The sequence below is a fragment of the Xiphophorus maculatus genome, chromosome 18 (assembly GCF_002775205.1).
Source record: "Xiphophorus maculatus strain JP 163 A chromosome 18, X_maculatus-5.0-male, whole genome shotgun sequence".
Lineage (NCBI taxonomy): Eukaryota > Metazoa > Chordata > Actinopteri > Cyprinodontiformes > Poeciliidae > Xiphophorus > Xiphophorus maculatus.
Window position 1 is genome coordinate 12,364,104 of NC_036460.1, and position 16,021 is coordinate 12,380,124.

General features: G+C 36.8%; 1 protein-coding gene across 5 annotated transcripts in view; it reads right to left on the reverse strand.

Annotated features, from left to right (window-relative positions):
- Positions 1-16,021, reverse strand: part of lsamp (limbic system-associated membrane protein) — a 737,122-nt gene that overhangs the window by 204,555 nt on the left and 516,546 nt on the right. For 4 of the 5 annotated variants that reach the window (XM_023351201.1, XM_023351200.1, XM_023351202.1 and 1 more), the window contains exon 2: positions 2,696-2,774. In XM_023351201.1, coding sequence (XP_023206969.1) covers positions 2,696-2,774 — 79 coding nt within the window. Of the gene's footprint in view, positions 1-2,695; positions 3,159-16,021 lie in introns of those variants that run through there. The other variant, XM_005804579.2, reaches the window with a different exon arrangement.

A 16,021-nucleotide genomic window follows, 5' to 3' on the forward strand; every position in this document is an offset into this window, starting at 1 on the left:
AAAGATTGTACCACAGGATCTGTAAGGAAATGTACTTCAGCAGGAATTAGTTTTTGATATGATGATCGCTGCTCACTTTCAGGGTGATACCCTGCTCAATGCAAACATAACTAGGGCCGACCCTGCAGTGTAAAAAGACATATTATATATATATATATATATATATCACCAAACCTATATATCACCAGATCCTAGGTTTAGACTGGAGTAAAATCATTACAATTATCTGACACCAATTTCTGATTTTAATAATGCTGGTCACAAATTCTGGGTAATAACTCTGCTGCTTGAGGAAACTTACAGGTCTTTGGGTTGTCCTTCAATTCATCTCAAAGAACAGATTGTGTTCATACTGTAGAACTAATGCAGACAGATGTCTAATAGACCACCTCTAAAGCTGGTCTGATACAGGGCTGCCATCTGCAGAGTGGAGATTGAGATAAGATGGGGTAAGAAAAGGGCTGGCATAACAACTGGATTTTACCAACACATTGTTACTTTTAAGAAACAACCAGAAATTACATTTTAGTTAGTGAATCTTTATCATGAAAAACAGTTTAAAAAGCTGCAGAGTTCTGAGCTCTGTGATTTATATTAAAAGTCACTACCAAGAGTATTTTCAGCTCTTGGACCAGAATCACTGATGGCTCTGAAATCTTACTGAATCTATGTCATGTAAAATTAAGGGAGAAGGAAGTCCAAAAAAATTGCAAATTAAAGTCAATAGTGATTAAACAAATTTTGAAATTCAGTACTTTAGATATTGTACATTTTGAGCTGCCCATCACAACAGTAAACGCTGCCACTGTGTTTAGAAGGAACCCCTCCAAGAAGGAGTGTGGTAACAAGTGTTTTGCTCCAATTACTTGAACTGTTTTTGGAAGAATAAGAAATATGAGAGCAAGAGTCTCACTCCAGAAGAACAAACGTTGGCAACCCTATGTTTTGAGTGTATGTATGTTTGCAACTGTATTTAACTTGTGTGGACACATCTGGACTAGCAAACACAAAGATTAATTTAATTCTAATGTTATGATATGCTTTAAAAAAATAGAGAAGTTTTAAGGTATAATGGCATTCACACAAGATGTTTTGGTTTGCTATATGTTGCAGTATGTGACATTTATAAAAAAAATATTCTGGCAATCCTGCTCATGTATGCACTGCTAGCATCCTCCACTTTCTCTCTGCATTGTGGCGAACAATGCTTCAGCTTGTTCACCACAATAGTTAGTTCAGGCTATTTAGCCTGGGTGCCGATGATAGCAGGTTTTTTCAGTAAGTTGTTACTCTGCCATTAGCAGTTTAGAAGAGAGTCCACGAGGTTCACTGACAGCGTTAATTCAATCCTCCTGGCTCTGATTGGTTGTTTTTGTCCGGGAACGGTATATTTCTTCAGATGGCGAAAGTAGAACTGGGAGGAATGAGGAGCTCAATCTTTTCACAAATGATTTGTCTAGTATTGTCCTTTCATGAGATGGTGACATTTTTAGTTAAATACATGTATCACATATCTCTTTTTTTACTTTTTATTATTCATGTTTTTGAAATGGGAAATATTTCAAAACATCCATACTTTACATACATACATACTTTACTTTTGTAAACATCAGAAAGTAGCTGTATTGTGCAGCAACAGTTTACGTTGGAGGAGTTCCGCGTGCAGGACGGCCAGCAAAAATTGAAATGGTCTTAATAAAAATAAAACATAAAAAACACCTTTAAGCAGCATGTTATGACAGAAAATGATAGTGTTTATGACACCAACTTTAAAATAAAAAATAGAAAAAATACTGTATACATTGATCCTGAGAAATGGCTCATGCCTATTCAGATTGGACATGCAGCAAATATTATTTAAGGCTGGAGGTGCAAATAAACTGATCCAGAGAATGAGAGTAAAATCAATGCAGGGGAGTGTTCTGTGTGCAGCCCTGCAATACCAGTTTGACAATATTAAAGAGCATTGCCTTTTCTCAGTTGATGGGAGGCTCGCTGAAGCAGAGCGACATGTTTACTAAAAAAAAGAGGGGAAACGCTTAATCCGCTTTTATTTATAGGCTGTCACAAACACATGGCTCCGATCAGGTGGCCAGTAGCGTCTGTTCATGCAGCATCTGAGTATGACAACGTTGACAGCTTGCATTGTCTGAGCCGTGGTTAATTGTACTGGTAAGGTACTCCAGACACAACTGAAGCAAGGAGTAAACGCAGTTTGCAGTTTGACATTCTAACTCAAGCGAAAGCACAGAGAAAATGCAAGAACAAGATTGTTCTGTTTTTCTATTTAAAAAAAATCTCCAAAAGCCACAGGAAAGTTGTCATTACAGATCAGATAGCTCCCATTCCGTTACCCTTTTCTAAAATAATATATTTTGTTGCTGCAACCCATTACAAAAATATATATTTAGTAACGAGGTCCCCTGTCTAAATCTCAATCTAAACTATAAAGCAGCTCGCTACGTGCACATCCACATTTTTGTGAACGAATAAACATTTATTTGCTCCTGTTTCTGAATAAGTAGTGAACAGGAACTTTCCGTTTTTACGAAAATAAAGAGGGGAAAAAAAGGGGGGGGGAAAGTGTGTAGCACAAAGTACAAAAAAACAGTCGAGTCCGCCCTCCCCCCCAGTAGCTGCGTGCTCGCAGGAACGATGCTGCGTCCTGGAGGAAAAGTTGTGAGATGACTCTTACCTTATAATCGCCGTGTCGCCCTGGCGGATGGTGATGTTGTCGGTGGCCCGCTGCATATCCACACTCCGGACAGGGAATCCTGTGGGGATAAGACAGAGCAGTCTGAAAAAAGAAGCCTGCAGCTGCCTCCAACACGATTTGCGCCCCACATGCATCTTAAAAGCGCGTCTCGGGAGCAATAGATCCAAACGTGCAAAAAATAAAAAAGAAGAAAACAAGTCGAGTGGTCCAGACTTCTGCTGTAAATAAACGCGGGATAAATGTAGGTCCAAAACAGTGCGGGATGGATGAGAGCCTGAAATAGTTCACGGCTGGGGGGGTGGAAAAGTGAGGGGACCTCGCTCTATAGTCCAGTGACGCGTAATGCTCTCCGCGTAAAGGGACTGCACAACCCACAGCGGCGACGGAGAGAGGCAGGCTACTGTTTAGACTCTGTGAAAATAACTCCCCACCTCCTCACTCTTCCTCCCTGTTTCCCTTTCTGCTCTCTCCTACTCTTTCTCTCTCTCTTTCACATTATCCAGCCTCTGACTGTGAGGCTCCCTTCATTCGTTGTCAGGACAACAGCACCACCTGAGGTCCCTTTCAGTGACACACAGCTGAGTGAGGACCACCGCAAAATAACTACAAAAAAGAAAAAGAAAAAAAAAGTACTATTATGAAAGATTTAAACAATGTTTTCAAAAATATTCAATTTAAGGGGCATATTAAAGGGATAGTTCAAAACTTGAGATTGAGGTTCTGGTAAAAGTTATAAGCTGTAAATATCTTACTGATGATAGATAAGTCTGGTGGTGTTTTCATTTAGCACACATCTATATTTATTGGTCTGGGAGGCTACTGTTAACTCCTTCTCTAAGAGAGGCCAAGACTAAAGCAGATTTCTATCATCTGAAAACAAGTTCATTCTCAAAAACATTTTAGGTATGTGAATGCTATTTTGTGAACCAGTAAACTGCCGTCATACTTGCATTGAATTATTATTTAAGAGAAACCCAATGATTTTATTAAAAGAGAGATTGAAGAAGGAGGTGGTTTGTCATCAATGATTCTTCCATATTCTGAGAATGTCTGGTTTCCTTTCAAAATAATTGACATCGATAACTAATTTGGCTTTTTGGTAAAATTTATGAAAACCATAGAAAGTACGCATGACTACAATGCTACTACATCATGAAAGTAGTGCAATTAAGTACAAACATACATATACAAACAAAGCCGCTAGAGGTGGGTATGCTACAACAAAAATGTCATTGTCTCAAAGTTTCATAAGCTCTTGTGAATAAATTACAACTTGACAACAAGTTAAACTATCTGCTGAGGCATGGCATCCCACTCTTGAAGGGTGACCATCAGGTAATTAAGGTTGTGGGGAACAGGTTTACAAGCTTTTACATGGAGACTCAACTGATCTTAGAGGCTTTTTATGCTTGCGTTGTTTAAGCTGGGTCACAATGTTTGGATTAATTATGGTATTCATGTAATATGGGCTCATCACTGTAGAATTTACAAAGTGCAGGGGAGTTTTGTATTGATTAGACACATCTGCCTACACTGTAACACCACCACTAAAGGCTGCCTGGTGTCAATAGGGACTGATGCATATTGTGTTCTCTGATGTCTCCAACATTGTCTTTGGCCATCAATTCTACTCAGAATGGATCAGAAAAAAAAAACCATCACTGGGGCCCACCTGTCCCTTTGTCCAGTGTAAATGCTCCCTTCCCCATGGCAGATAATTAAACCTTACTAACACAACCCCAGTTTCAAAAGGTCTTAGTTTCTGTGAATAGTGTTAAATAAACCTCTAACAGAATCCTGAACTATTCCTTTAACATAAGTAGTACTATAGGTTAGAAAAGAGAAGGCAAGAATGTGCTTTGAACTCACTTAGCAGGAATTTATGCAACGAGTCACAGTGGGGATCATTAGTACAATAGTTATTGAACTTATAGATATTCATTTATTTAAAACATCACCTCCTAAGATGCTTCCAGGCCTTTCAGTTTTGAGCTGGTGAATGAATTCTTTGAATAGCAGCTCGGAGATACTTTAAAAATCTTAAAACCTTAGGTATAGAATGGCCAAAATAATTTCCATTCTCATTTAATTGTTGGGCTGTTTTCAATATTTTTTAGATTCTAATTAAAGTTTATGTTCCAATGGTCTGTCACACTGACTAGCTTTAGCTAGAAATCCCATTCCAATATAAAGAAAGAGTCCCTGAATTGAATCAGATTCAACTGTTGGAAATCCTGTTGCAAGGACTAAAAAAAATATCATCCATCTATCCCTCCTTTCTTTCCTTCCCTCCCTCCCTTATCCGGGGTCAGATGAGGTCTAAGTAGGGAGGCCCAGACTTCCTTCTCCTCCTGGGGAATACCAAGGCATTCCTAGGCCAGCCGAGAAACATAGGCCCTGTACTAGGGTTACCATATTGTAATTTGGGAAAACCAGGACAACCTGAAGCCGGCTGGGTGGGGGGGCTCTAAAAGCAGGGAAACTCCATACATTTGCGCTTTGGCATGTTGTTGGCGTACTGACAGCCACGCTATCTATCTTCTGATTAAGAACAGGGCTGCCCGCACTGACGCGGCTCAGGGATTACATCACACGCAGCGTGGTGCGCAGTGCCCTAGTGCCTGTAAATTTAATGGTCCAATGAAGGAAATTTAAAAAACAGGACATTTCCTCACTTTCTAAAAAAAACCCAGGATGCCCGGGACAGGACGTGAAATATGGACATGTCCTGGGAAATACGGACGTTTGGTCATCCTACCTGTACTTTGAAAAAAACAAAACAAAAACAACACTTTCAACATGCTTATTTATCAGGCTGTATGCATGTAACCATATTCTAAAGCATAATTCAGAAATTTATGCATATGTTTTCATGAGCTGTGCAACACTGCTAAGCTAAATAAGTTCAATAAAAATGGCTTTCTTAAAATTTCCGAACCCATGTTTAATAATACATTGAACTACATCTATTTTTCTTGCTGCATACATCGGAACAGATGCTCTGACAAAACCAAACTATTATTCCACAGAAGATACTCTCTAATTCTGTGCTCAGGGCAAAAACATTCAAATATACTGTTAATAGAAGAAGAGAAAGAAACATAAAACATCTCTTGTACTACTGAACCAATATTAACAAATGAACAAACTTAATTCAAGATCACGTCACTTGTAAAGTCAACAAATATGTGAAGTAATGTCATTTTCTAGTTCACTCAGAAAGTCTCCCTTTTTAAAAGGACACAAATAGTGAAAAATAGGTGCCAACACAAGTACTGCTCCCTACACTTATTTTCCAAAATAAGGAGTAGCCTTTACAGATGTGTTAAAGCCATTGAAAACATGGGAATAAAACATTTTTTCTTACCAACTATGCAAGAGCTATATTAGAAATTGTCTAGTGATCAGTGGAAGATTCAGATTGGTTCAGAGTAACAATTTAATACAGTAGATTTAGAATTTCAATTCGAATTTTCTTTTAGAATTGAAAATGCCCATATATACTAACTTGACTATGTGTTCCAATGTGCAGTTTGTTTTGTGTTCTTTACTACAGTTTTACCATTTGGAATTAAACTAGCTCTGCAACCAGTTATAAGGACTGGTCACAGTAATAACGTGACGAAGCATGATTATACTGAATGAGAATTCCCTCATTCTTATTGTACAACATTAGTTACACCTGTCTGATTGTTTACTGACAAAAAAAAGCAACTTAGCCAATTATATGGTGCTACTTCTATTCATTCAGATATTTAGATATGAGGAAAATGACTTTCAACGTACCATACTGGCCTGGGGTTTTTATGCATGGAGTTTTCACTTTCCCCTATGATGTGTGGGTTCTTTCTAGATACTTTGGCTTCCCCAAACATGACGCCGACGTTTGAACTGGGTAGCCTAAATTGCTTTTGGGTATGATTTTGTGTGTGGGGGTGTGCGTGTCTGTTTTATCCTGTTATTAACCACTGACCTGTCCAGGGGTACCTCACCTCACACCCAGTGGTAACTAAAGATTTTTAGCCAACAAAGAAATGTTGGTATGCTGGAGAAACAGATTGAAACTGTCATGTCAACATGGGAAAAAAAACCCACACACACCTTTCAGAATCTGTTATAAGGAAAAGGAACATTTGAAAAGCAAAAAATGGTCTAAGCTGGTATGGACACAGTGTGCGTGAATCTCCATCAGCACACATAGCAGCAGAGCACAGGATTACATTTAACATTTAAATAACCTGTATTTAAACAACATGCCAATTGTGCAAATTTGTGGTACATGTGTTGTTTTAAAGTTGCATCACTGCGACATTTTTTAAAAATATCCATAAAATTTATAACAGCTTGGTGTAGCTAAAGAACAAACTTCGCATAATATAGCACTAGACTGGTAGAAAGGTCATGCTGCAGCATTAAATCTGGGTATCCTTGTATGTCATAAAAATGCAAGGCAGAGACACGACAGAGTGATGGGGAATAAATTCGTTATCTGGAGCTTATTCCACTGTGACACAAGCTGTATAACTGGAAATAAGGGAACCAAAAAACGTGTTTATATTAAAACGGGCAGCTTATTCACATCAGTAAAAGTTTGAAGGTGTTTATAAGTTAAGAAAATGTTTTCAGTGAGATCTGCTTACCAATATGATGTGAAGTCATCCCTAAAATCCCTGCAGCCCTCTACCAATCTTCTAAGCCTCTGGTAGTTGAAGCAATCTTAAAGATCACACAGTTAAAGGAGTATGTGCATTTAAAACCACTTTAAATTGGGACTACTAGTTCTGAAGAAGAGAGCAGGGTACGACTCTGCATACAGAGTTATACAGCAGAGAATCTCATGTGGTGTGGAGCTGTATTTTTAGTCATACATTCTCTGAAGTTGGTCAGTGATCTGAGTATACAGTAACACAGCAGAACTCATGAATGCCTAACAAAGAACCAGTCATTCTTTGCTCTAGCTGACACTGAAGAACTCACAAGCACACAGACAGTCAAACTGAGGACTGAAAAATAATGGGGTTACAACAAAGCTGGCATGGTGCACGTAAAGTTTTAGTGTTGTAGTTTTCATAGTATATAAGGTATTCTATAAAAATCTTATCTACAAGAGAGGTTAATATAAAAGGTTATGGTATTTAGAAGTATGTGGCTTTTGAAAAAACTGATATTACTTCCTTCTTTTTGTATGAACCCAAATACATTGAAAATGCACATGCAAACCAAGCACATTTTATATAGTTCAGCTCAATTCAGTTTATTTATAGCATGTTAGTTCATAACAAATGTTGGACCAAGGCTCTTTACAAAAAAAGTCACTTCAGTCACACTTATATCAAAAATAATCCTAGTTTGCAAACATTACATTAAGCTCAGATAAACATCCAAATTGACTCAAAAAGTTCTAACAAAACCCAGCAGATTGCATTGAGTCATTGACTTGCAACATTCACTCCTCCTGAACAAGCATGTAGCAGCAGCAGATAATCACTTGCGTTTTGTCATCGACTTTAGAGCAATCCATCATACTGAGAATGCATACAGCGACAGTGGAGAGAAAAAAACAAGAAGAAACCTCCAAAAGAACCTGGCTCAGTACGAGCAGCCATCTGCCACGACCGACTGGGGATTTGAGGAAACAGAGCAGATGCACATAAAACAAACACATGAACTGATGTAGGAATATTTTCAATGTTTATGAAAAGTAAAAAGTTAATAGCAGGAGATCTCAACCAAAGCCCTCCTCCAGGAAAGGTATCGCAGCTAAACAGAATGACAGACCAGATGTAGATTATATAAAGAGAAAAAAAGTGAAAGAAAACATAAAATTAATGGTTGAAATAACGGCAAAAATATTGCAAATTGGAGAGTACGAGAAGGAGAAAGTTAAAAACAGCAGTCAGTTTGTCTTCCAGCTGCCTTTGCCTATATCAGCATAACTACAGAGATAGTTCAGGATAACCTAAACCAGTCCAACCATAAGCTTTATTAAAATTGACATTTTAAGCTTAGTCTAAAAGGTAGACAGGGTTTTCTGGCTCAAACACTGGGAGCTGGTTCCACAGCAGAGAAGACTGATAATTAAAAGATCTGCCTCCAACTCTGCTTTTAGAAAATCTAGGATCCACCAGAAAACTTGAAGTCTGACAGCTCTATTAGGAACACATGGAACAATCAGATCTCTGACGTTTGATGGAGTTTGATTTCTAAGGGCTTTATATGTGAGGAGTAGAATCTGAAATTCAATTCTGGATTTAGCAGGGAGCCAATTAAGGGAAGCTGAAATAAGAGAAATAGATCTCTTTTTAATTTTCATCAGAACTCTTGCTGCATCATTTTGGAAAGGCTGAAAGCTTTTAACTGGATTGGGTGGACTTCTTGATAGTAAAGAATTCCAGCCTTGAAGTAACAAATCCATGGACTAGTTTTTCAGTGTCACTCCTGGACAGGATATTTATTGAATGTGTTTCCCTGGTGAAACATGCAGCATGTTTCTTTGTGCCTCAGCTCCAAGTACTGCATTGCCAAGGACCCAAGAGATTTTTTTTCAGGACAGTGAGCCTGCAAGAGAATAGTACGGCTCAGAGAAATGCAAAAACAACTGTCATTATCTATGATGAGCACCACAGTCGGAGGGAGATAAATGATGAAACCACTGCAGCAAAAGCGGAAATCAGTTTATTCAAGTGGAAGGCAGAACATGAGCTGTTATTCATCTCTGGTTTTAGATGGTACAACATAACAGTCTACAAAGAATAAATGTTGCCACATTTGATCTAATTATTAATTGTGTTATAATTATATTACATTCTTAGTAAATTTATTTAAAGCTCAGTTTTAATTCAGATTTTAATGGCTTATTGATTAATTTGAACCCTTAAATGTTTTATTTATATTTGTTAGTAAAACTTGAAAGGTGGCTCTGTCAAAGTCTAGATTAAAGGGCAACTATTGATTCAGATATTACACTTTTGCATGGTGTTTTGACTTCCCCATCATCAAGTTCATAATGACTCTGAAAGGGTACATTGTATAAAAGCAAAAAAGAAAAAAAAAGTCAAATATCTATCTGGAACAACTGCTTTTTCAGGTAAAAAATTAATTCCACAATCAAAAATTTCCCTACTGGTAGTTATTGGGTTCAGAGTTAGAATTTTTTTTGTATTTTTTACCTCATCTCTGGTTTAAGATAGTACAACATAACAGTCTAAACTTTTTGTGTAAACTATTGATGTTTACACTTCAATAGTAACTTAATACAAAAGTTACTATTTGGACATAATAATCTCATGGGTTATTTTTGTTTGATTGTAGAGTGAACCCCTAGAACTTGCACAGATGCATATTTTATTCTCCTACATGTGAATTTTTTTTTAAATGGGCAGTATTATGTATTTTCCAGGCACATAATGCCATTTTATAGAATAATTAAGTAACTATGTTAACTTCGGTTGTTATAAAAATGCCATGTATATCAAATTTGACTTAAAATTCATTTGACTTTATAATTTAATGCTTCAAAACTGGGCCTCTGTCTCTTTAAAAGCTCCTGCTCTTTTAGAAACTCTCCCTTCAGGAAGCCATCTTAACATCTATTGAGGAGGAGCTTTGTTCTCAAAGTCAGAGCTTTGTCCACCCAGGTATTTTGCACAGCTGAATGGGTTCTATGGGAGGTTAAAGGATGTCTCAAACATGCATGAAAGACTCAAAGCAACACTCCAGATACGTTTTTGATGAGAGAATAACATTGTAACATGATGTAAAGCTAAAAAATTTTTTTTATAAAGCACCACTGAATATCTGGGAGACTGTTGCATATAATAAGTTTGGTCACATTCAAACTGCCAATGTGACATAAACTTAGTTGAACTATGGAGGTTTCTATTTCAACCAGGCCCATATGAAAAATTACAACACTGTGCACCAATTTGGTGGGATGTCAGAGTTAAATTAAGACAAATCTGTACCAAACATTGAACACTGCCCATTTAAAACCAGAGGATAACTGATTTTAGTTTTAGCTGGAAATCAGACTTACCATCCAAAAGAAAACAGAACTAAAGAAGTATTAGTTAAGTTGCACTTTTTTATTTGACAGCCAAATTTATTGTTTTGAAAAGACTGTGAAACAGCTATCAAATTTCCCATTGAGTGCAAATGACAATGTCTGTTAACCTAATGATGTGTACAGATGGAAGTCACAGTGGGAGGGGAAGAGGAGAACAAGGAACACTTTAACAGCAGCTCCATTTGTTCATATGTGAACTATTGCTGCCTGGTCGCTAAAACATGATGTGCTGTGAGAGATGAAGAAGTAGAAACCTTGATTTGTCATTAGACATGTAGATTTACTGGCCACTTTATTAGATACAACTCCCTCCTTTGGCCTCAGTACAACCTTAATGCCTCATGGCATAGATTCAACAAAAATATTGTTCAGTGATGTTGGTCCATGTTTACATAACAAATTAGCTGCAGTTTTTAATTTATTTTTTATTACACATCCAAGACTTTATGTTGGATTGAGATCTGCAGACTGCTGAGACCTCTAGGGTTCAGTTATTAATCTGCAAATATCCACCAGAAGTACCCATCAGAAGGCTGATACAATGTGATCATAAAGAAACAGACAATTAGAGCAAGGTAGTCTGTGGAGTTTAAATGGTACTTTACTGCTATTGTGGGACCTAGCCTTTTTCAAGGTAACTCCTTACACTGCTACCATACGCCTGAAGTGTTAGGGCACTGTTGAGGCATATTTGACAAATGTCATACACTTAGGACTATATCTACCATCAGCAGCCTCTTTATTAGGCAGACCTGTTTATCAACACAAATCAGCATCGCAACACATTTAGGGAAATAAATAAATAAAGAATGTGTCCCAAAGAGTTAAACTAAAAGGTTTTTGAGAGTTTTAATCTCTAAAAATATTTTTTATAAACAATATTTCTTTAGAATAAATGGAATTACACACTGATTTACCTTTTGACATATTGCATGTTATGTTATCATTTTGGAACAAAGCTCCTTGCTTGGGATTTTGCTCCAGGATATATTCTCACTCTTCAGATCATAAAATCAATACCATCTTATGAAAGACAAACAACAGAGCAGTTACAATAAGTGGAGGTTCTATAATGGGATTTTGATTCTCAGTGAACCTCTGCTCTTGCACCTCTGCATGAAAACAAATGACAGTTAGCTTTGGTGTGAGCAATAGAAGATCAATGAGACACACACTGCTCTCACATCCTTTCATTTTTAGGACCCAAATGTGTTTTGCGCCAACCTATGGAGGCTTTTCCAAAAATATTCCACATAGACAAACTTAGATGTAAGAGAAAGCACAACAAAACAAGGATGTGATATAGAAAAATAATAATAAAAAATGGCTTTAAATAAAAAAAAAACATATGCACATTGAACCCTGGCATACATATCAAAAATATATTCTTGGCAGCAAAATGAAAGACTAAAGACAATATCTGGCAACATCCTTTGAAGCATATATTGCATTTCAAAGCAGATAGTCATGCACACTAACAAAACACACCAACCTATGCCTGAAGCCCTTTGCGCACCATAGTTTCTCTTTCTCTCTGTCAGCAGGAATACAAAATGAGCCAAACCTCTGACACAATGCAACCTTTATTACTGACAACATGCCGAAGAGACGTCTCTGCTTTAGTTGTTGAAAAAAAAATCTAATTTATGGAACTTCAATTTTAACTTCAAGTTCTAATTTATCAATTAAACTTCACTTGAAAAAAAATTAAATGCTTTAAAAGAAAAAAAACTGTTAATATAAACAGATATTTTTTAGAGTAATTTAGTTTACAATAAACATGTTAATTTTCATATATTTTGTACAAAAATCATTTTGCACACAGAAGACTGTTTGGGGAAGCTGGCATCATAGGATGATATACAACATAAACAAAGGACAGAGCACTTACAAAGCACTCTAACTGCTAACTTTGGTGATTCATGAGCATAAACACTTATCTTCACCAGAATTATAATTGCTCTGAATGTATTTCTGTATATGAACAGAATAATATGCAAAAGCTGTTCTTGCCAACGTCCTGCTGACTGAATAATGATCTATACAGGATGTGTCCCAAATTTTACTTGCTGCCCACTAAGGTAGGATTGAGTACAGTCAGAACAAGATAAGACGGGAAAATAAATGAATTAAGGTAGCAAGTCGTTGATAACAGAGCAAACCAAAACTTAAAGGATATATGTATTTTACAAAGAGGATTTTTTGCTTGTTTGTTCAGTTCCATCATTTCTCTCAGTGCACTGCACAGATAACACTTCAAACTGCTAACAATGAGATTTAACAGGTTTAAAAACCAAGTTCAATTCAATTCAGTTTATTTATGTAGGCCCAATTCACAAAAAATGTCTCAAGGCACTTTGCAAAATAAATAATTTCAATTCAAATCAATTCAATTCAAAATACATTAGAATATGCTCAATTAGTTCTTCAAAGTTTTTTAAAACTTTCTATTTGTTTAACTTAAAAAATCAGGTGATTAACAGACTTCAGCAGCACTAAATGGCATGCAAAGGAGATCAAGCAATATTCCAGACTCTGGACAATGTTGCCTCAAATCATTGGGGCTGATATAAATTTATTTACCAACAGCTTTTTAAACTAGGTATTCAAAATTCTCTTTTCAAAATTTCACCCACCCTAGATAAACTTATACATTTGTTAAGGTAGAAGCTAAAGTCAGCCATGGACCACATAATATGTGTAGCCCAAATAAAGCTGATCAGCAAGCATCATTCTGCGTCTGTAAAGCAGCGCCATCTTTTATCTTTTGTCTTCGGGATCCATACTTCAATGCTCAACATAAGAAATTTGCTAACATTTCTTCTTCTATATGGGAGGTCAAACTTACTGCTAATCAGTTAAATAGGTGGAGCTCAACAGTAAAGACAACATTTTTCCTACATTCATATGTTTTGTTATTCTTGACTTGGTTATACGACAAATTAAAATTGAATATATTGGATAGAATTGAAAGAGGATTTACTATTAGTTTATACTAGGAGGTATAACGCATGTGTAGTTTGTCAAAATTTGACCTTAGCTCTCAGAACTTGTGCATCATCCTTCTCCCTTACTGTTGATATTTGTGCCATGGATCCTCCTCCATCCCCACTCCTCAATTTGCTTACAAAAGAATTGCTTTAAGTTATACCCCGAGGGTCATCTCCTCCTCCTGCTATTCAATTCTATTAGAGTTCAGGCACTCAGGGACCTTGCTGTAGAGGATTGGTTTAGCTGTTCAAGGTAAAAACCTAAAGGAATACCTTGCAGGAAGCATCCAGTGCAATGGTCAGAGCGCTTGTTGTCAAGGCGCTTGTCCTTGACAACAGAAAGCAATTCTTCAAATCTGCAGCGGGTTTATTTCGTGCAAATCATCATACAACCATGCTTGCATTATTCTCTGTATCAGCTCAGTTATGGTGGGATGGATTTCAAGAGGTGATGGATAACTAATTAAGACCTACAGAGAGAGCACTGTTGTTCCAAATAAATAAGCGACCCTGAGGAAATTAAAAGTAATTAACTGAAATTACTTTACCCGTGAACACATTTTTAAAATAGCTTTTTTGAATAGAGAAAATTATAGCCATTTGAATACTTGCTAATTAATCTGAATGCTGATGCAGCACATCCTCCTGTGTTTAAAACAAAAGTATTTTCAACGTGACTGTTTAATAGTTTAAAGCAATATATAATTAAAAATGAAACATGATCTACTTGGTTCACTTCCCAACAAGATGATTGCTTGTGTTGCACAAACACTATGCGAGGAACTCAAGCAACAGAGCTTTGATGTTGCTGTAAAAGATCAAATGTGCTTTGAGAATACTTTAGAAACATATTAAGTTTGCACAGCTATTAAAGATATATGGTACACTGTGGTGAAACACAGTTTTCAAATGATTATTTGATGATTTTATTACAAAAGAAAAAATGTGATTAACCTCAAAAGCTGGAGTTAGTTTCACAGGACACATCCAGGCCTGATCACTGCCAACCACGTAGCAAAATAAACAAATTTGTTAAATAGAACAAATGTCTATTTAACGATGAACTAGGAACACTCTTCTTGTTCAAAAAGATCTTACAATGTTAACAAAAGACACATCATGCCTCACTTAACAAAATTTATGACTTTTGTTTCTGGAATGTGCCTCAAAACAATTCATATGGCTTTGGGACCCTAGCAAACCGCAGTGAGAGCAACTACCTACAAAATTAGAAAGCACAAAACAGTGGGAAATCTTCCTATGATTAGATGCCCCACTAAAATCAACCAGGATCTCACAAGACAACATAGAACAGACATCTAAAGCATTGAGCTGCTTCCGGATCTGAAGGACTTTCTGTAACTGATAGAAACATGAATAAACAGAAAAGCGTGAAGGAGAATGTCTGACCGTTAATCTGTGATCTAAAGGTCAAGTGCACCTCGATTATGCAGCAAGATAATTATATCACTTACATCTGTAAGTCCATCTCAGAGTGGATCACACAACAAAGAAAGGTTCTGAGGTGACCTAGTCAAAGTTTAGACTTAAATCCAATCAAAATATTGAGGCATGAGTTTACAGAAACCGCTTCTGTTCATAAACCATTCAGTGCGACTAAATTAAAATGATTGTATAAGTACAATTGAGCTACAATTCCTCTGCAGTAATCTGAAAGACTTTTGGCCATTAATAGTAAGCACTTGATGGCAGCCATTATCTCCATGGGTGGTGTAAATAGTAATTTGGTTGAGGCAGACCAACTGAAACAAAAAAATCTTTAAAGCCACACAAAGGAATGTCAAAAATTGCAGCAAGCATAGTACATTTAATTAGAGAAAATGCACCACTGTTGTGGTGCTTTACCATTTACTGGCTTAAAAGTCTAAAGCAGCTGCATAAATGTGTCCTCTACAATGGCAGGTTCTGAACATGACAGAACAGACAACACCCGCAGACACGAACACTGACTCTGCATCAGTGCTCAAACTGACATTATGATTTGTGAAGAAAGACTTGACAATCTGAAGCAAAATGTGCATTTCCTGTGGTTGTGCTTGCACGTGTTGTGTCCAATTAATTATTACATGTGCAGAGTTGAGCTGTCCAGCACCAAATAATATACTGTATATTCCTGCACTAAAAGACTGTCAGAAACACATTTACTGAAAATAATGGCGAATAAGGCAATCATTCCATATTGCCTGGTATTCAATAGAAAACATGCATTTCTTACAATGTCCTCTCAAA